General features: G+C 37.6%; 1 protein-coding gene across 3 annotated transcripts in view; it reads left to right on the top strand.

Annotated features, from left to right (window-relative positions):
- Nucleotides 1–20,262, top strand: part of GRID2 (glutamate ionotropic receptor delta type subunit 2) — a 675,112-nt gene that overhangs the window by 129,766 nt on the left and 525,084 nt on the right. For all 3 annotated transcript variants that reach the window (XR_010721503.1, XM_066186372.1, XM_066186371.1), the window contains exon 2: nucleotides 6,280–6,435. Coding sequence is in view for 2 of the 3 variants with exons in the window: in XM_066186372.1 (XP_066042469.1) it covers nucleotides 6,280–6,435 (156 nt within the window). In the remaining variant the exon portion in view is untranslated. The remainder of the gene's footprint in view (nucleotides 1–6,279; nucleotides 6,436–20,262) is intronic.

The following is a 20,262-nucleotide window of genomic DNA, read 5'->3' as shown; positions in this document are numbered from 1 at the left end:
GCATATGTAATGTATGGTCGCTGAGTGCCACTGATCTCAGGGAAATAGGCATTGCTCATGGTCTGGGAAAATATCCACTCTTCTCTATCAGAAGAAGACCTTTACAAAAGTCCATTAAAAAAAAAATTACAATAGGCCTGATGCTTTTCTTAGTTGATCAGTCTTGTGTCAGTGGTAATCAAGAAACTATAGGAAAGTTTTTTCTGGTCTCATCTGTGCTGCTAAAAGTAACAAGTAGAACTTCCATACATATGTGTAGATTTAGTGTCGGCAAATACATTCTCTTAAACTGATGGCTTTAATTTTCCTTTATATATCTGTTGATAAGTAGTGGAAAGTATGTGCCAGTGTTTTGCTCAATATCTTTATTGTGCTTGTTAAAATAAGAGATATACAAAACAGAAAGACAAATCTTACCTTTACAGTTTGGTGGGCATGGAGACATTACTTTCTCTGCAGAAGGAGGGTGGTGCAGGTGCTCCTCAGCCTACCCTGCTGTCTCTTTTAACATCATCATGGGAACTGTGAAAGTCTTAAAAAATTAAAATGAACAAACAAGTAGTGTTTTCAAAAATTTCAGCTTGACCTAGATGCAGGCTGGTGCTGAGATCCCTGTGGTGCAGGGCAGGAAGGCTCTGGGGAGGCTGACGATTCCAGATGCACAGGATTGGCTGTGCCCCCGAGCCAAAGCCCCACTCTGGCCCTGGGTGAGGCAGCCAGGGTCCCCACGGGGCGCAGCAACCCAGCCCTGTGCTGGGCCTGGCATCTGCAGCCTGACGTGCCAGGTGGCTCAGGACACATCTGCTGGGAGCTCCCTCCTGGTATGGGAGGTGGAGGAGTTCAACTGCCTTTAGCTGCAATGACAAAATTAAGCTTGCTGTGCTTTTTCTAAAACTTAGTCAACTTAAAAGACAAAGGCCAAGCACGCTGTTTTCCCTTCTTTGACAAAATCAAGAGGTGATTGCATGTACACAGCTGCCTATTGGTCAGTAGAGAACCTTAACAGCAGCTCTAAATGTGTCACAGTGAAATTTATGGTCCGATTGTATGCATGCAGGCTGAATACCACAATAATGGGAGCTGCATGCATAAGGCAAGGTCTCTGTGTGACTTCCTGAATTCCTACATTACTTCAGCCCCTATCTAAAACTCCTGCAGTCCCTCTTGTTGTTGCTGACATTAATACCATTATAATTGGCCTACTAAAGCTGCATGCATATATTCAGTAAATCAGACATGACAGTATGCATTATACCCAGGCATTTGCTGCTTTAGTTAAAAATGAATGGATTCGATACAAATTCTCTCAACCAGACATTCACATGGCCTAGAAATAACATGAGATTTGGTTCTACAGGATATCTGAGGATCTCAAATTCCAATCTTAGGCCTCTAGAAATCATTGTTTCCTAACATTATTTGATATTGGGGAGCTGGACCTGTGGCAGTGAGCTCATAGATCTGAAGGACATTTCAGATGAGGTCTGCCATGAAAAGTCAACACTCTCAGCTTCTAGTTCTGAGCTTTAATAGCATGGCCATCCTTCTCCCAGCAGCAGTGTTAAGTTTCTCATTCAGAATAATAATTCAGTAGCAGCAGTTGAGAAAACACAGTGGAGCTGGATTCAGACACTGGAAAAAGTTGGCGATATCAGTGGCACAAAGAATTATCATAGAATCGGGAGCTGCTGAGAACATAAGACAGTCTCTCAAAAAGTTTCTATGTAGACTTTCCCATTTTTTTCTGTCTTCTCTCCAAATATTCCTGGAATGAACTAGTAAATTACTGGGCAAAGCATATATGGCTTTTATTGGTGAGGGGGCTCTGTGCAATGTTAGAAGGTGAAAATCAAACACATGCTGAAATTGAACTGTGACCTCAATTCACAATGGTATTTAAGCCATGTGGTCTTTGAAATAAGGTACTTAATCTTCTGAGACTAATACGGGGCACTGAGGTCCAGAAATGTCATACTTTCATATGTAATAAAATATTAGCACTTAAGAACACTTCAAGCAGTGGACTTTGTCCTTTCTTAGTTGATAGAAAGATGAACAATGGTTTAAATCTCTTCTCGCTTCATCCTTGCAAGCATGACACGTTTCTCTCACATTTTTGTTTTCTGGACTGATTCCACAAGACTGCTCAAATCACTCTAGAAATAGCTGATAATATCTAATTTGGATCATATATTTTTTGTGTGTATGGGTCAGTAGGACAAGGGATCTTTGAAAAGCCATTCGAATGGTGTTATCAACATCTCAACTTACAGAGCATTTCTCTGATTTGGTCTATATTAACTTCAAGTGACAGATTTCTGGTGGCATGGCTGAGTGCAAATGAGATAATGAAATGCAAAGAGTTATCTGCTAAACCACATGACATTACTGATGTGCTGAGGTTTTTTAAAAAGCCAGGAGAGAATTATGTTTGTGCTGTCCTCATTCAGATTCTGAAGTAAAGCTGGAAGTAATGACATGCTAATAAAAAAAGAGGGAGAAACTGTGTGCAGAGTAGTTGCTGTGTCAGCATGTCGGCGCCTGATGCAATCATGGGAATGCTCCTTGAGCATTGTTAGAAATGACATGTTTGGTGTGAGGCCACTTCCAGCCGAGACAAGCAGCAGGGCTGGAAGAGAATTGAACAGCATTACTTCTGTATAATTTTGAAGACTTTCTCCCTTTGTCAATGATGCTGTATCATTTTTTCTAGAGAGTGAATGCCTTACAGTATCTATAGAAATTATTTTCTTTTCCTCCTCAGCTGTTATTACTTTTTGCAACAATTTTTCTTATGGCCAAAAGAGTTCATTCTAGACATGTGCTCCAAGTAAGTTTGTGGTCATCCCAGTTCTCTCATTTCCAGCTCTACAGGAAGAAATGAGAGAGCATATAGGTCTCACTAGGGAAGTAATTTTCAAGTCCGATGGCCTTCATTTGTTCATTCGTGTTGTTTGACTGTTGTTGGTTGGATGACAATGTTTTGAAGAATACACATAAAAACTTCAGACTTCAGGCCTTGGCAAGAAAATATCATACCTCATTCATAAGGTTTAAGTTAACCTTAGAGTAACCTTAAGTTGCATACTGAGCCAGAGGTAAAAATTTTGATGTACCTCTTTCACATCAGAAAGATCAATCCTATAAACTCAAGGATAATTCCTGAAATGATAATGAAAGGAAAATATTCCAGCAATGTTAGTACCGTCCAAACAATCTCATCCATATTTTCACTGAAATGGCTTTTCTTTTAGAAAACAAGCAAAAATAATACCTCTTCCACCCCCTTCTGTAACAGAGAGATATATAGACACATGAGAAACAGCTGAAACAGGGACATAAAATCATGTATATATGGGAATAATAACAATGTAAAAATGATTCAGGGATTTTGTGGTTTGGCTTTTTTTGTTTTTAGGTTTTCAATTTTATATAACAACTGAAATTAAATTTTCAGAATCAATTATGTAATAAAATTTCTCTTATCACAGTTTGAAAGTGTAATGCATGTGCTGCTGTGCACTGCCATCTCCTGAAAGGAACAGAGTAATCTTTAATATATCTTAAATGTCTTTTTTGTGTAGAGAAGTTAGGTACTGTAGGTATGAATTAGGCCTGAATTTCTGAAGGAAAACAATCTAATTCCTGCTTGGATGCTTAGACACAAAATGTGTTTCGAAGTTTTTTTTGCAATTCACCTAAATATCTATGTGTTTTACTTATGGAGATACTGCTATGCTAGAACACGTGGGATGTTGCTCCTGTGAGGTAGTTTCTTTAAAATGTCTGATACAGTATTGGTTATAGGAAAAATTGCATCTGAGGTATGGAACCATGAAACCATAAGCAGGGGTAAGAACAGAAGTGGAGGCATTGTACTCAAGGGAGAAAGAGCAGCATCTGTGAAAACAGCATGGAGTTTTATCTAACCCAGTCCCTTATAGTCCTTTGTACATTCCGGTGCTGCCAGAGGTAGGGCTTATTTCAGGCTGAGAAACTGCAGAAAAAGTATGGGAGCTTATTATGAATATCTGTGTGAGAAAGAAAGACAAGATTGTAAAGAAGGTTCATCTGTTGAGGACCTGGTTGGATTCACCAGTCCAAGACTGTCTTGGCAGCAGCCCTCAGTTGCTCAGTGGAAGGGCAAAGGTGCTGAAGGGGATTTTTATGATGGCACATACAAAAGAATCCTAGTTACCTTGGACTTTGCTGTATCCCCTACTCAGTAAATGACCTGGATTATTTTGGGGACCAAGCCAGGCTTAAGATGGTATTTCCCATCTGTTGAATAAGAAGCTGTATTCCACTGTGTTGGCTGGAAGATCTTTGTTTTGCCATGCTGTTCTGCAACATAGTTGGCAGTTGCCCTGTGTGTGCGCATGAAATCTGTGTATGTTCACTTCTTTACAGTATAGCATTTGAGGCAAAATTACTCTTCAGGGAAAGAATTTGACTGATTACTATAATTATTTCCCAATTCTTTCTCCCCCCCCCCCCCCCTTAATTTTACCCTTGTTACTATGTAGCCATGTAGAATCCTTCCTTCCAATGTTTGCAGGACTGTGTCATTATTATCAGTATAGGTGTAACCCCCAAATGAAGCCTGTGTGGGTTTGGTTTGAGTTCCGTGAGGTAAGAAACATGTTTTAAGATATGTCTTAGACACAGTTGTTTGTCCCCTTAAATGCTACACGTATCCACAAATTGCTGCTTTGTGGAAAAGACAGGGTTTGTAGCATCATCTTGCATACCAAACATATTCTTGGCCACGTGCAGCTTTGCTTTGTGGAGCTAAAAAAAACCAAGGGAAAATGGAACAGGGGGCAAGGGGAAAAATGAATGTTTTCAACTGAGATTTGCACAGAGATGACAGTGAATGAGGTGGAGAGGTAAAGAACAGCTGTTCCAGATGGTAGGAGCTTCAGGAGGGAAAATGCTGGAGTCAAAGCGGTCAGATTGTAGGAAGAGATGATGCTCATGAAGGATGAGTGGTGCTGGCAGGGAGATGAGTGTCACAGGTCAGTGGGAAAAGCACAGCAAACACTCTGTATGAAGTTTATGTACCTTAAAGTAGCCATTTCCTCTAGATGAATCATTTGCAGTTCTTCCCAGCATTGATTGCAGATGCTTACCTGCAGTCATTAGTGATCAGCATTTTCTGTTGTCTTTGTTTGCCTTGACACAGTCACTGCCTTAGCTGAGTTCTGTACTGGCAACAGACACTCGAGAATGAATAAATAAACACAGTTTTCAAAAGTCTGGTTTTGAAGCAGCCATTCTGTGTCTCTAATCTACTGCCTGGAATTGAAAGCTTTAAAGGTGATTTAAGGTCTAATAGCCTTGATTTTAAGGTTTCAAACAATCTAGCATTTGTCATAGGACTATAACGTTGTAATTTGAGCCATCTCTGGATGAATAGGTCATGCAAAAAGCAAGTGTAAAATGATAGGAAATTAGTGATGCTAAAAGTGATGCTATGGTTTAAAGAAAAAAAAAGCTTAGTCTTGGAATTCCTTCTCAATACACCTTAAAAATTGGCTAAATGAGAGTTGGGCGTTCTTGCTCTGCCAGCTCCTCTTGAGTTTATTGGTTCCCTGTTTATAGTGTTCTGCTTAAATGTTTTGAAGATATAGGCACAATATTCAGTTTCTGTGGGATTTATAAAGGTAGAACTTATTTTAATTTACTATTTAAATTTAAACCACTGACTTCAAGAGTCAGACATTTATCTGGAATTGTTGTTTTGCAAATCTAGAGGTATTACAGCTGATAAAATTTATATTGGCTGAGCTGTATGTTGATCATGGATGTCAATTCTACCTCATTTTCCCAGTGCTGCTACCTTTTTAGGCTTATTCTCACATTGTTTCAACTTGATATGTTTTAATTGTCAGTAGACATGATGCTAAATGTAGATCCTAGCCTGCTGTAGTCATTCAATATATTAAATAGCACCTTTGAAAGAAACTCAGTTTTCGTTTTATGGCCATGTTCTTATACAGATCATTTGCTTTGTGCCTAACTAGTTTCCCCCAATATTTCTAGCTGGAATCAGTGCTTCCCTTCAATTTTTGTCTTAGACTATGTCAAAATGTAATAATTCTCTATATTGTGAAGCAACTTTGGGGCTCTGTATAGAAAGAACTGCTGTTAAGGAGTGAGGAATGCATGATGTTCTAGCAAAAAATGTTTAAAGTGTTCATGTTTAATGCTTTGGGATACTGCAGGTGAAAGGTGCAATGTGATTTTTTTTGTTCTTTTTCTTTTTTTCCTCCACAGGGGCAATTTTTGACGAATCTGCCAAAAAAGATGAGGAAGTTTTTCGCATGGCAGTTGCTGATCTCAATCAGAATGATGAAATCTTACAAACAGAGAAAATCACGTGTTCAGTGACATTTGTGGATGGCAACAATCCTTTCCAGGCGGTTCAAGAAGGTAGGACAAATAAAGAGATTTCCCGCTGTTGTTTTTGCAGTGACATGCAAAGTATTAACCTGAATTCCCTGAATGGGAATTTGTCATTTTTGTTGGCTTCTTTTTATACGAAATATCAAAAAACGCATTTAGTTTTGGATTTAGCTGCTTTAGTTTCTGTTGGTTCTAGTGACTTATAGTTACAAAGTCAGCTTCTATCCATTTTCTATGTATAGACTGTTGAAATGTGATAAAGAAGTCAGACACACTTTGCCTACATCTTTCCTCTTTTCCAGGCTGTTTTGAAGTTACTTGTCAAAATGATGACTACTTCCTACTACTTTTTGGTTTGATTTTGTGCAGCTAATGGCAATTTGTTGGGAAACATAGGTTGTTGTGTGGATAACCTTTTCAGCCCACACACCTGGAAAAGTTACATATTTTAAAGGAGGGATCAGAGAGAACCTGGTGATTCAGAAAGTTGCCTGTGTCCAACGTGATTTTGTTCTCAGCCTGTCCCTTGTGTCATTCCACAATTACTGGACGAGGGATGACAACATTGCTTTGAGTTCCTTTGATAGTGGCAGGATGGTAACAGAAAATTATATTTGAAATCCTTCTGAGCTGGATTAGTAAATCACTGGTGTGCCTGAGCAGTACCCTGGAAAGACAGGGAGAAGTCTTTAGAAAATAAGTATTCAAATTGGGGGTTTAAGTATTTGTTATTTCTTTGCTCTTCTGGCACACTAACTTCTGCCTGAGATGCCAAAGTTATTTACTTGCAGGTATATTAGTAAACTTATTTTAACAACAAAACTAAATTTGATGATTTCATATATCATTATTGGTTCCATATTGAAACTTGAGATTTAAGGGAAATATGCAATTAGTTGCTCCAATATTCATGAAGTTGAAGTTTTGGCTTCAATGGATTATTGACAAGGCAATGCTAATGAAAAAGCCTTTCATGCTTATTTTGTTTTTTAACGAATGATAGTCTTAATTTTTTGAGAATTTATTAATTTAGAAATTTCTTTTTTCAGTTAAATTTTAGAAGTAGATAGATCTGTGTAATGAGAAGCATTGCAGTTTGTTCTTCCTAGGGCTGAAGCAGGAAATGACGTGATTTTGAAAGTATTCCAATTAGAGTCAATTCCATCTCTTTCAATCTAAGGCTAGCATAGAAACGGGAACTACCCCATACTTTTAGAACTCAGAGGGGGAAATGAGTAAGTGAGCTCTATCTTTCTAAGATGCTTTCTACATTGTTGGTATCTAAGCCTTTTTTTTTTTTTTTTTTTTAAATCCGGGATCAATAATGCTAGCTGATGCTTTGAGGTTAGCATTAATTAAGTCTGAAACTTAGCAATTAGTTTTCCATATCATTGTGGTGGAGTACTTGCTAACTATTTCACAAAATTAAGTTCCTTAATTGTAACTTAGACAAACTAGGAGTGCCTAGCAAACTAGAACATTCCAAAGGAGTTAATGACCCAATATTTCAATATTCAGTTATTATTTTATGCAAAAGTTGTCTTTGCTATTGTTGGAAGTATAGTCAACATTTGAAATGTAAATGGAGCAGATTTGACATATATTTCATTACCATCTGTTGGAGGGGTGAAAGGTCTGTTATGATCTTGAAAAGTTCAATATTTGCCAGTAAAAGCTGTTTCTTGTAAATACATGGTCAAATTTAGCTACATGCCTAGCAAATATCATATTTCCTATCTCTAACTTTTGCCACGTATTGGCAAAAGAGGCATATTGCCATGGTTTATAACTTGGATAAACACTTACCAAAAATGCACTGTACTGAGCACCAGGAAAAAAGTTCAATTAAACATCCAGGCCAATTCTGGTCTTATATTTTTAAAAGAAATACTAGAACAAGAATAAATCTCATGTTTCTCAATGTATTCTCAAATTTGCCTTTTTCATGCGAGCGTGACCCTCTTCTTAGAATCATAACACCACTGAGTCTGAGATCCATGGCCTCTCCTATTATGCAGAGCCTAAATGTTCAAAAATATACTATTCATTTAATTTTCTATTTGCTTGTTTTAATTATTTTTATATAAACTACTTGAAGTTTGCTTTGTTATAGGCCACAATATCTGGAGTTTTTTAAGGTTTTGACTTTTTTCTTATTGTATAAGCCACAGAAGAGCCTTTAAAACCCCCAACTTTCAATGCTTGGTAAAATGCCTTTTTAAAGCATTAGATCCATAATAATAGCTTAAAATTGGTCTAAATTTGTCTTTGAATTGTCCTTTTCAGTCAATAGAGAAGGATAAAATATTTGCCTAGGACTGTTAATTTCAAAAAACCAAGAAGTCATGAGCAAAGACCTCATGAAACAAGACATTAGGTACAGAGCTCTTTTTCATAATGATGCAGTAATGGACAACCTGTATAATTTCTTTTATTTCACTTTACTAGTGAAATTGTCAAGTAACTCACAAACAATGTAAACAGAAATACTCAGACACTTCATAATGACTTTGGGATGTAAAGATAAATAATTTGAGAGCATTGCCAGCTGTGCAGCACCATGTTCTTCCCTCTGAATCTGTTTTTATGAATTATTACAGTGCCCTTAAATGTCTTCCACTTGTACCTTAGGGCATCTCTTGAACAGCTCTGATTGGGGGGATGATACTGTAGCAAAGCCAAGTGGTTTTTTTTCCTGGAAGACCTATGAATGACATGCCCCAAAATATCACTGGAAGTGCCCTCAGGGACCGTTTATAGGCATATTCTGGTGCACAGAAACAGGAGGTGAAATTCTTTAAGTTAAGAAAATTAGTCTTCCCTTCTGTTGGCCACAGAAAGGGCCAACAGCAAGCGTGGTTCATCCCATGCCCTTGTGGAAGCTGCAGCCCAGTTGCTGAAATTTGTCACAATGACACCTGTGGAAATGTCCAACCTGGCAGGTTCCTTCCTCTTTCTTTGTTTCTTTTTTCAATACAAAATGCTTCACAATATTTAGAGTAGTCTTCTGTGCGGTGTCTCAAAATATTTGTGTGATTGAGAGAGGAAGAGTATTGTGACTGGGTTTTTTTATGCTGTGCCCATGTCGGGTACCACAAAGGAAACGTAGAAACTTGAGTTTTCTTTGTATATAGACATTGAAAGAAGTAGGGATAGTCAGGTATTGCATGGTATCTAGGCAGTGATTTAGCACTATGAAAGAAGGAATTATAATCCAGATCCATACTGGTGCTAATAATATATATTACTGTAATTTTTACTTCCTTTCCTGTGAGACTCCAATTTACAGCAGTATTTAAACAGGGGTGGGATAGGCCTTCAAAAGGGTTTGAGTTCTACGTATACTTAAACTGTAATTTTTTTTTTTTAATAAAAGACATGCTTCTCTATTTCTTTTCAATGAACTCTTTTTTCTTTCACTGGGAAATTTGGTTGAAATAAATGCAACACTTGTTTTCTTGTTTGTCAGAAAATCACTCTGTTCTCTTACCTTTCTGTTAGTTTTATTATGCTGGTGCTTACTTCAATACACTAATAATTAAAGCTTTAATTTTATGGTTCAAAGCCTGCTATTTCCTCCGGTCCTTAATTTATCATTAATAGTATGGCCATACAGTAGCTGAATGGCTGATATAAAGTGTGTGATGGTCTTTGCATTTTTGTGGCAAGTGGAGGGAAGAGGTGGCATTGGTTGCTTGGACCAGAGGTAATTCTTTGGCTCCTGCTGATACATGTCCTTGAGTGGCACAGTTTCCTCAGCCCCTATGCTGCCATTTCCACTTGCACACCCAGAGTTATGGAGCAAACTCTGCAGGAGTTTGCAGTGCTTGAGGCATCCACAGCATCTGGAAAGTAGTCAGACCTCGGCCAAACATGTATGTTGTCCTTGGAGATCCATTGGCAATGTTTTAACCTCGTGGCAAATATTTCATTTTCATTTAGTGCTGGAGCTTTTTTAATATTACTCCTTTCTCATAACTTTTTTTTTCCTCTTTTGACAATATCACATTTTACTTCTCTTGAATAATAATTCTATAATAATCCAATGTTTTCTTCGGTAGATTACCTATAACACATGACAAATCGATTCGACTGATGCTGTTTGAAATTAACTTTGTTAGATACATTTTTCTATTGCAATCACATATATGTGAGGCTTATTTTTCTTTTTTTCCTAACCCAACCTTTTTGTCATTCAGGGTAGTCATCAGAGTATGCTTACAGACACCAAGTCAAGCCTTCGTAATGGCTTTTGAAAGCTTATTGTGATCAGTGAAGTAAATAAGGCAGTGAGTCATAACTAAATGGGATTCAGCTGTAGAGCAACAGAGGTTTGTAGGGCAGCAATATGTATGAAGGTCACATGCAGGATTTTATTCAAGCAAAGTTTTATGGTCAGAAATTACAACCTGATTGATACATCTGCTTTGGCCTTTGGGACTAGATGAATGTAATAAGATTGTCCTTTCCCATTTCTCTGATCACTGTAGAAATCTGTTTAAATCCACAGTTTTCATGGACTGCTAAACTTTCTTTCACTTTGTGTCACTTATTTCATGATATTTCTCAGCCTTCCTTGTGCTGTTTATTAACCAGTACATGTTCAGTTTGAGATTAAACCTTTACAGGGCTCAACTTCTTCACTGCTCCTCCATTTCATTTCCGATTTGGTTTTTTATTTCCCGATAAAATGGATTTTGATGCAGAAAGATATCCTGAGGAGGTAAAAAAACAAGTAGGGTCTGAACTATAAAACTTCAAGGAAGGAGGAGAAACATTTCAATAATGATATAAAACACCTTTGTAAAATCAGAAACTGTTGGAAGTGTTTGCAGTTGTAAATTGCTTCTATCATGAGCACTTCAGATAATACGACAGGAGATTTTTTGAATTATCTGTCCTCTGTGCTTTCTCATAATGTATTAGCAGTTGCAGCACTTTGCTCTGTTCTTAAGGTGCTGGGTGAGAAGCCTACTCCTTTACACAGGCTTTGTTCTCATTTAAGTCTTGCTAACAACACAAAATCGTCCAGATCTCCAATCTGCATAAATGCACCATGGGAGTCCAAGTGTTGACAACGTAAGAAAAAAGATCTTGCTACACTGGTGATAACGTCCTGACAGTTCGGAAGGCAGTGGTTGCATGGAGAGAAGATAAGGGAGAAGGGAGGAGAGAGCACTGATGGAACTAGAAAAGAGACATGTAATAGAGGCTTAGTTTAGGATGAGCAGGATGCACATTTAACACATTTTCAGCAACAATTTCAAAGCTCTTGTGACCTTTCTTTGCCCGGAAGTAATGTACTCAGAACATACTGGAGGCTGTAAAAGGAGGGTCACATTTATTCTCAAAAAGGCCTCAGAGTGGTACCACTGATGCAGTAATTCCCAGACTTCCATCACTCTCCAGCCTTTGGATTTTGAGCCCTAATATCTTCTAGTTCCTAATTCTTTCTGTAGTAATGTTTTCTTCAATTGCAAGACAGCTTCCATTATCTTTGTTTCCAGTTTGAAAGCAAACTCCAGCAGCTGTCAACTGCACTAGACTTTCATGTACTTGAAGATAAAACTAGTTGATATTCAACTCCAAAAAATTTCCCTAAATCCACATAAAAAATAATAACAGAAAAAGAAATTTTAAAAAATCAGCCTATCAAGAATGGCTTTTTTTCAGGACAGCTTAAACAATGTGAGCAATTAGGCTATAGGTATTATGCTGGTTGAAGAGCCTTCTCTGCAGTAGGCTTTCCAAATTTCTCAGCCGAAGAGGGGAGCAAAGAGCCTTACTCCAGTGCAGGCTAGGACAGGATCTTGGCATCCTTTAGGTGCTGTTATCCACTTTGTCTCCCAGAGTGCCTAAACCCCACTGCAAGTACACTTTATGAATACTGCATATGTTTGTTATGGGTTGAGGAAAGAATACTAGTGTTTCTATGGAAACCACTCTTCTTCAGGTGACCGGGAGACCTCCCCCGTTACACCTGGCTGCATTGCAACATTCAAATGCAACACTGAAGGTGTTTGTGTCGGGCCACACATCAAACCGAGGACTTCGGTGCTTCAGTGTTTGCATTACCTACCATGCCACCTTTCTGGGATCTTTCCCTCCACCCCCTGCTTTCCCATGACTTGAAACAGCAGGAGTGATTTTCCTAATGCTGATACCATTTGCTGGTTTTGGTTGCCAAAGTTTTGCTTGACTTAATTTTTATAGCAGATTTTGACTTTTTTTTTTTTAGAGCTTCCACTTTCAAGTGACAGGCAGGAATTTTTAATAGGCTTGAAAGAATTTCTTTCCCAGACTGTTGCTTGAAAAACACGTGACTGTGAGACTATTGACCTCTAACCCCTTTTAAAAAGGTGGGTCAAATAAATGGATAAATACATGCTGGACAAGTGTGATGCCTTTTGATGGTGAGGTGCAGAGTGAATTTTATCACATCACTGTAGGAAAAGCTGGGCAGACTGCTGTTCTGCAGTACTTACACTTTAAATCCAGATTGGATTGTTTCTGATTTTGCAATAGACACCTTTCCACTTGCAGTTCACAAGAGCCCAATATGCGTTTTCATACGTTAAACAGAGAACTTCAGTCTGCTGTGTAATGTACTCTGGCACACTGCTGGGGGTTTACTTTTAAGAGAGCTATGCAGATTGTGATGTGATTAAATAATATCAGTAGTACATTTAAACGTTTAAAGCCACTGTGCCTGGAGGTTTTTGGGGTATTTTAACAAACAGAAGCATAGAGACAAAGTAAATGAGAGATGTTTCATCTTCCTAGATGCCAATTATTTAACTAGCACCCTGAGCTATTAGTCCCCTAAAGTAATCTCCTTAAACAAGTAATGGACACCATATCTGGATTTCCTTCTCATCCTTTTGTGAAGTAATGTCCACTAAAATCACTAGAGCAGTCAATCATCACTGTCCAACCAGACATGTATATTCCCAGACAGGCCTCACAGCCTGCAAGCTTGCAGCCAGGTTGTGACTACTACCAAGCAATGAACTACTGCATTCAGCTTTTTTTCTGCTGTACAGAATCCTCCTGAGTCCTTTCATAATGTTAATTGAGGATTTTGCTTCCATTTCTCCTGGCTAAATTCTATGAAATGAAAGTCACCAGGTCCTTGTTTCACCATACAGTTTAGGTACAAACATGAATCTGACTCCTTACACATCCATATTTGCTGCCTCTGTCTATTTTAGTGCTTGTCTAAAAGTCAGTAGAGTTAATTAATTTTAATTAAGTAATTTCTTAATTTAATTCTCCCTTTTGAGCCTTCCTTGCACTTCTTCATTCTCTTCTCAAAATAATTTTGTTTGATTTGCAAGCTAGTTTTGTTAGCTGTTAGCAAGAGCTGTTAGCTCTTTGGTCACTGTATTCTTAGTAAATAGACCAGTCTGTATTTGATGCAATTGGCTATTTGTGTGCTTGAAATAATTTTAAATATACTTCTCTTTCTCTGTATAACCAGAGACAAAGTGTACTTTATGGAGGACAGTAGTGTTTTAAAATCTAATTTTGGTAATGAGGAAATGAGCCATGACAACTCTGGAGGTGAAGCCTGAAGTGAATTATGAAGGTCATTCTCTTAGATGGGGAAATTAATTATATTTTAGCTTGGTTCTGTGTTACTTAGACCCTTTGTATTGTATACAACCAAGTAATTTTGACTAAATATCAATTTATGAGAAATTATCTGGGCAAAAGAGTGTAGTTACAAGGACAGATTTTGAAACTAGGAAGAGTTTTATTAAAAACACTAATCATATTGGAAAAACCATAACCTTTTGTGTTATCTTTTTTAAAGGATGCCTGCTGTGCGATTTTAATGCTCATTCATTATGACTATGGGTGGGCCTTTAGTTCCTGTGATTACAGGCTCTTCTGAAACTTATTTTTCTTCTTAAAATCCAGTCTTTGAAATTCTTTGTTATGTAGTGTGAAAGAATTTTGAAGTGAGCCAAGCCACTCTTGAAAGATGCAGCCACTAAGTGCAGCACTTGCAGAGGGCAGATGAAACAGGTACTGTTGATGGTAGTTAAAAAACGTTTACTCTGAGCCTGGAATAGACACAAGAGTCTTGCAGAGCCTTTCATGTTCTGTCGACCCAAGTGGGAGTTTGGGCTTGGGATCTTTATGTAAGGGTATAAAGAATTAACACGTAGGGCTTAACTTCATGTGGAACTTAAGCACCTGCTTAAAGGCTTTCCTGAGCAGGGATATACTTAAGCAATCCCACATCACTGACTTCATTTTCTTTGTCAGCTGGTATTTGTTATTTTGTTTACGTTAAGGGCTTATTTTCTCCAGAAACTCAGAGATCTTTGCAGCATTTTCACATCTTGCACCTCTTCTTGTCCAAATGTGCTGGGTGGCTGTAGCTCCTCTGGTGTTGCTGAAAGCAGAAAATATGGCTGCAGGTCATGGCTGTGCCTTGTGACATCTGGAAAAAAGTTGGGAATCACAATGAATCTTCCAGAATGCCAGGCCACAGAACACAGCTAAATGAGTAAAAGCCTACAGAGGTTTGTCTTCTGACACTGTGTTTCTCAGCAAGAGGGTTATGATGTACAGGACTTGGTCGTCAGAGAACCGGAGGGCTGTAATCAGAAATTGCAGTTTCATGTAACAGGTAAACAATTTATGTTCCTCCCATCCCTTCATGACCTGGTGCAGGAAAGGAAGCCAGCAAGAAGCTACTTTTCTTTTTCAGAAATATTATGTGTCTTTAGTAGCAAGCTGTGGCTCAGTGGCAAGCCCTGTGATAGCCAGCCCTTGCTAAGGGCACAGGAAGGGAGTGTGAACTCCCTCTTCCAGGTGCAGCCAGATGTTGGAGCAGCTTGCTCTACTGTTGGATGCCAGGAGCTGAAAGTAAATGATTGTTAGTTGTCAAATACCGTAAAAAACAGCTGCCCTAAGAGGAGAGACTTTTGCACTTCTGAAATACCATTTCAATGATGAAGGGCATGAAAACTTTTTCTTGAACAGAGAAGATGAATGCTTTGAGAAAATGAAATCCATTCAGACTTATCAGGAGTTTTAATAAAAAAGAAGTTGCCTATGTTGTAACAGTTAACATTCTCTCTAATGGGTGCTATCTGAAAAGTGAGGTGATGTAAAAATAGGGACTTGTCAAGACGTTTGTAAAAAGGCTCATTAGTTCTACTTAAAACATGAAAATTGAGTTTCTTCCTGAGGTTTTAGCTAATCCTAATTCTCTCACAGAAAGGAAAAGGGGATAAATTGGTACAGGTGAAGGAATAATGCAACTTTCATTTGGCTTGCTTGCTTTTAAATGTATTTTTCATTCTTAATTTGGCACTGGTGGGTCAAATGCTGAGCCAGAATCATATTCCTCTGTGTGCTTAACTGGTTGAGTTCCACACATCATGGGGTAGAAACATTACTGTGATGAGAGCAGAGGGGAGTCTAGAGATACCTATACAATACAGGAACAAGCAGCACCTAGTTTGGTTGGGTTAGTAAAACACTTGTGACCTTGATTTAGAATAGAAACGACTGAGTGTAAAACAAGCCTCTGAAAACACTAACTTAAGAAAATGTATTTTAAGTAATGTTCTTTGCTGTCTTAGTTTAGGTGGCATCTAAAGATGTATTGTTCTACCTTACATTTGTGTTAAACAAAGCCAAACAAGCTACCACAAGTCCAGAAAAAAGTACAGATAAAAGTATTTTTCTGTATTTGAGGAAGAAAGACTTTTCTTTTTGCTCTTTTTTAGTTACAACTCCTTCTTTCTTTAATACCAAAAAAATATCTTTCAATAGCAGATAACAACATTATATTGAGAGTTACTAAGTATTCTGCAGTTGGGATTTTTTTTCATTGAATTTCATTATTTGGAGGATTAACATTTTGAAAGGTCAGCATCCAGGGAAGCTCCATGCACAGTTATTGAGTGGCTTTGTGAGTACCACTCAAGTCACAATTTTTTAAGCATAAAACGTACCTATTTTTCAATATTTCTCTATCTACTGTGGAGAACTTCTCTAAGGTTATTTTGTTTCTTTTTATCGGCGTAGTACTCATGCCAGAAACTGTTACTAAAATTTATTGTGAAGATTTGTTGGTGGTTTTTATTGTCAGAAGGAAGAATAAGTGGTCATAATTCATGCAAAGTACTACTTTGTAGTATTTCTGTCAGCTGAGCCTTTAGATCAGTAAGACTTGTTTGAATTTGGCTCTGAATCTTGACAGAAAAAGTTTCATAAAAACCAATTGGACAGATTATGATGTGTTCCATAGCATCGAAGTTCTCAAGAATTGGTTTCTGCATATGAAGAGCAATGTGTTTTAACATACTTGTTTTTAGCAAGTTCTGTAGTCTTAAGATTCCTTGGAATTCAAGCCCAACTAGTTTCAAAACTCTAAAATGTACATAGTCAATATATTTGGTCATGCCAAGATCTCATCTCAAGATTTTCTAAGTTCAGCTTCTAAACTTTTATGGCAAGTCTTCAAAATAGGTTGATGTGTGTAACGTATTTGCCAGTTCATGTATATTTGTTCTCCTATTTGTTCTCCCTGCAAGCTTTTTTTTTTTTTTAACCCCTGTTCAGACATTCATTTCGTGTGCAGTCTAACTTGATGAGAAAGTTAGAAATGTCTGTGTATCAGCAGATGTTCCTTGTGGAAGCTCCAGGGGGTATGGGTAGTGAATATATTGGATCACCTTCTATTTCTAGCCAGAACAGAGTCTGGAGGAGCACAGATGGTATCTGGAGCCTCCTTTGGCTACTGCTGATGCTCAAACTCTGACATGAACTATGCCTCAAAGAAGAGTTTTGGACTTCATTCTTTGTGTAATACAATGTGTGTTGCTGCTACAATTGGGATGACTTTGAAAGACATGATTCCTTGGTCAAACCTATCAAGTTCATGTTCTGTGATGTTTGTGAGGAGTGCACCTTGAAAAAGAACACTTTCAAAGTGGAACTGGGCAGCTGAAATCAACAGCTTCCAAAAGCATGAGAGAGGACCATGCCTTTCTGCTCTCTTAATATTAGGGCATTGTTAAAACTAGTTACACATCAGTGTATTTGTTTTTAAGCTTCAAGTTATTTTCTGCAGCTTCTACCTAAATAATAAGAATAAAGTTTTGTGATTTTGCAGTATTTGTTTATTACGTTAAAAAATGGTAGAGTTTTAAATTACTTTAAAAACTTGGAAGAGTTGGTCCCATATCAGGGGCTTTTAAATTCCAGATTTTTCTTTTATTTGTTTTCTCATTATTTGGCATTTTGAAATAGACCATATTTAGGTATGCAAAAAGTGTTCTTGCAGAAAAACTTGTTGTGAACAGACTTGGTTCTCATCTCGAAGTTGCACTCACTTCTTGCATGAATGGGAAGGGAATTTCAGAAGAAAGGCTGAAATTTTCTTATCACCAGCAGTAATAGTGACTTGGAAGTTTTTCCCCTTTTATTTTTCATATCTATTAATATTTAATTCAGGGACCAACTCATGTAGAACCCTCTTCATTGTCTATTCATTGGCTTCAGGAGTTGGACGTGATAATCCTTGTGGATCCCTTCCCACTTGGAATATTCTGTGATTCTTTATCTGAACTGGAGAAGTAATTTATTTTGCAACATGAAAAAGAAAGTGATTTCAAAAATATCTGTGGATGAGTGATTTCCTTTGATAATGAAAAGCAGAATTTTGAGTAGTTTTCCTTCATGGGAATTCTTGTTCTGCTGAACTATAGGAAATTGCTCCACAAACAGCCTCTAGAGAACTGCTTGAGCTTTTCTTTAAGGAATGACCTCTTCCATTCTTCTTCCCTTGCTTGGTTTATTCTTGTTGGTTATTTCTGGATGGTCACTGTTTATCTCTGGAAGTGCCTGTTGTATGTGGCCATTTTTGATGACGTGATTATAAAAGAATCAAGAACAAAAGTAATTGTCTTTATCCAGCTTTATGAATATGAAAAATTCTTCACTCTAAATTACCTCTGAATATCAGTATGGCTTCTATGGCACTATGGAAGGATCAGGCTCAGCAAATCTTTCTGATAAACTTCAGGCTGATCGGTTGTGTACAATAGCAAGCTGGAAAATATTACATGTAAAATATCCATGGGCTCAACAATGTGTCTGTTAGAGTGATTTTTTTCAAAGTCAAGGCTTTGAAGATAGAAACAAAATAGCATTAATAACTCCAGGTTACTGTAGTATTTTCTCTGTGTTGCAAAATTTCCCTGCTGCTGCGATCTTGGTGGATGTCACTTCTCAGCAGAATTAATTTCAAAGTTAAACTCATATTCTTCACAATACAAAGGGTGTGCAGTGTTAGTAAAGGTAGTTTAAATATGCAAAATGTAAGAGAGATCTGTTAAAAAACAGCAGAAACAAAGCAGGAAACGAGACAAATTGTTATTGTATGTTTTCAGATAAGATTTCTTTCTCAGAAATTGACAAGCTGAAATATGCCACTGATGTGTAGGAAAATAGTGAGGGATTGTAAAAAGTGAAGAATATGGAAGCAATATTTAAAGATCTGTTCATGCCTTTCCAAACATGATTGATATGTGTGTTAGAATGCAGTGGTGTTAAGACTAGAGATTTTGATAAACTGTCCAAAGGACAAATGCAAAAAGTTCATGGTGACTCTTTTAATCCTTTTTCTGGAAGATGCAGAAGCCAAGTAAACAAAAATATAGATATTTATTGTCTGTATCACAGTAAAAATGGCTTGAAGACCACCTTCTATGCACCCTCCTCAAATTTTGAATGGTACTGGTGTTATGGAGCCACTTGGGAAGCAGTACAGGTTTACCTGGAAGACTCACATTACTTAAATCGGAGGACTTCAACATTTTTGAGGAACAAACATCCCAGCTTGAAGCAAAAGATCTTTTAATGCATTTTTTGCTGAGATGTTTGCATCTCAGGAGTTCTCTACTTTTTACTCAGCTGCAGGATTACAGAGTGAATGCAATCTAGGAAATTATTCCTTTCTTCAGCTTTTTAAAATTGCTCTGTTTCTTGAGGTGAATTAGGATGGCTATTGTGGTTTCAAATGATAAGTGTAAGTCTTTACGATCATACTACTCTTCAGACTTCACAGACTTGGAGAACTTCAGAAGTTTCTGGGGTGACTGTGTGTGGTTACTGGAGGGGTAAACAGACTTTTTGATTAAGTCAAGCAAGTTTAGTTCTAAATAGTTATCTCCTGGAAGGAGCTGTGTTCTATAAAGGATATGGAAAAGTTGGAGAAAGAAACAACACTTTTTTTTTTTTTTTCAATGCAAGAATCTTTCTTTTTGGAGTCTGGAGAAGAAAGGATTGCAGCCTCTGAGGGCCTTACTTGTGACGCACGGAAGAACTTATGCAAAATTAACCGCACTATTTTAACTGTAAATATTTATCAAGCAAGAGTAAATTATATCATCCCAAGGTCAAAAAATGTTTTTGTTTGTCTGGCCCTTGTGTAAAAGGAAATGGAAAAAATCTTTAGAGAAACATGAAATGCACCTGCTTGTCATGAGTTGCAAAATTTTTCATCTAATGTGCTTGACTAATTCAGGATCTCTTTTATTGTTTTTTTGTCTTCTCTCTCAATTTCTACTGAGGACTCTTAAATTCTGTAAAAAGAGTTGAAAAGCTAACTCCCATGTGGGTTGGGTTCTACTCCTTTAATTGATATATAGGTCACAGAAAGAGTTGAGGGGTTTAAGCTTAATTCTCTAGGTCCCACATTTAAAATAGAAATTGAGTAGAAAGCCATGCCTTTAGCCTCTCTTGGCCTTGGCAGAAAGTCTGAACAATGACATTGCAAGAAGGGGACAGGTTTGAATTTTTCAGCTAACGCAAAGGGTCTGGAGC

This window comes from Chamaea fasciata, unplaced genomic scaffold (genome assembly GCF_029207755.1).
Source record: "Chamaea fasciata isolate MVZ Bird 193981 ecotype frontalis unplaced genomic scaffold, bChaFas1.0.hap1 SCAF_6, whole genome shotgun sequence".
NCBI lineage: Eukaryota > Metazoa > Chordata > Aves > Passeriformes > Sylviidae > Chamaea > Chamaea fasciata.
The sequence above is the reverse complement of the archived record's forward strand: the minus strand, read 5'-3'. Positions and strand labels throughout refer to the sequence as shown.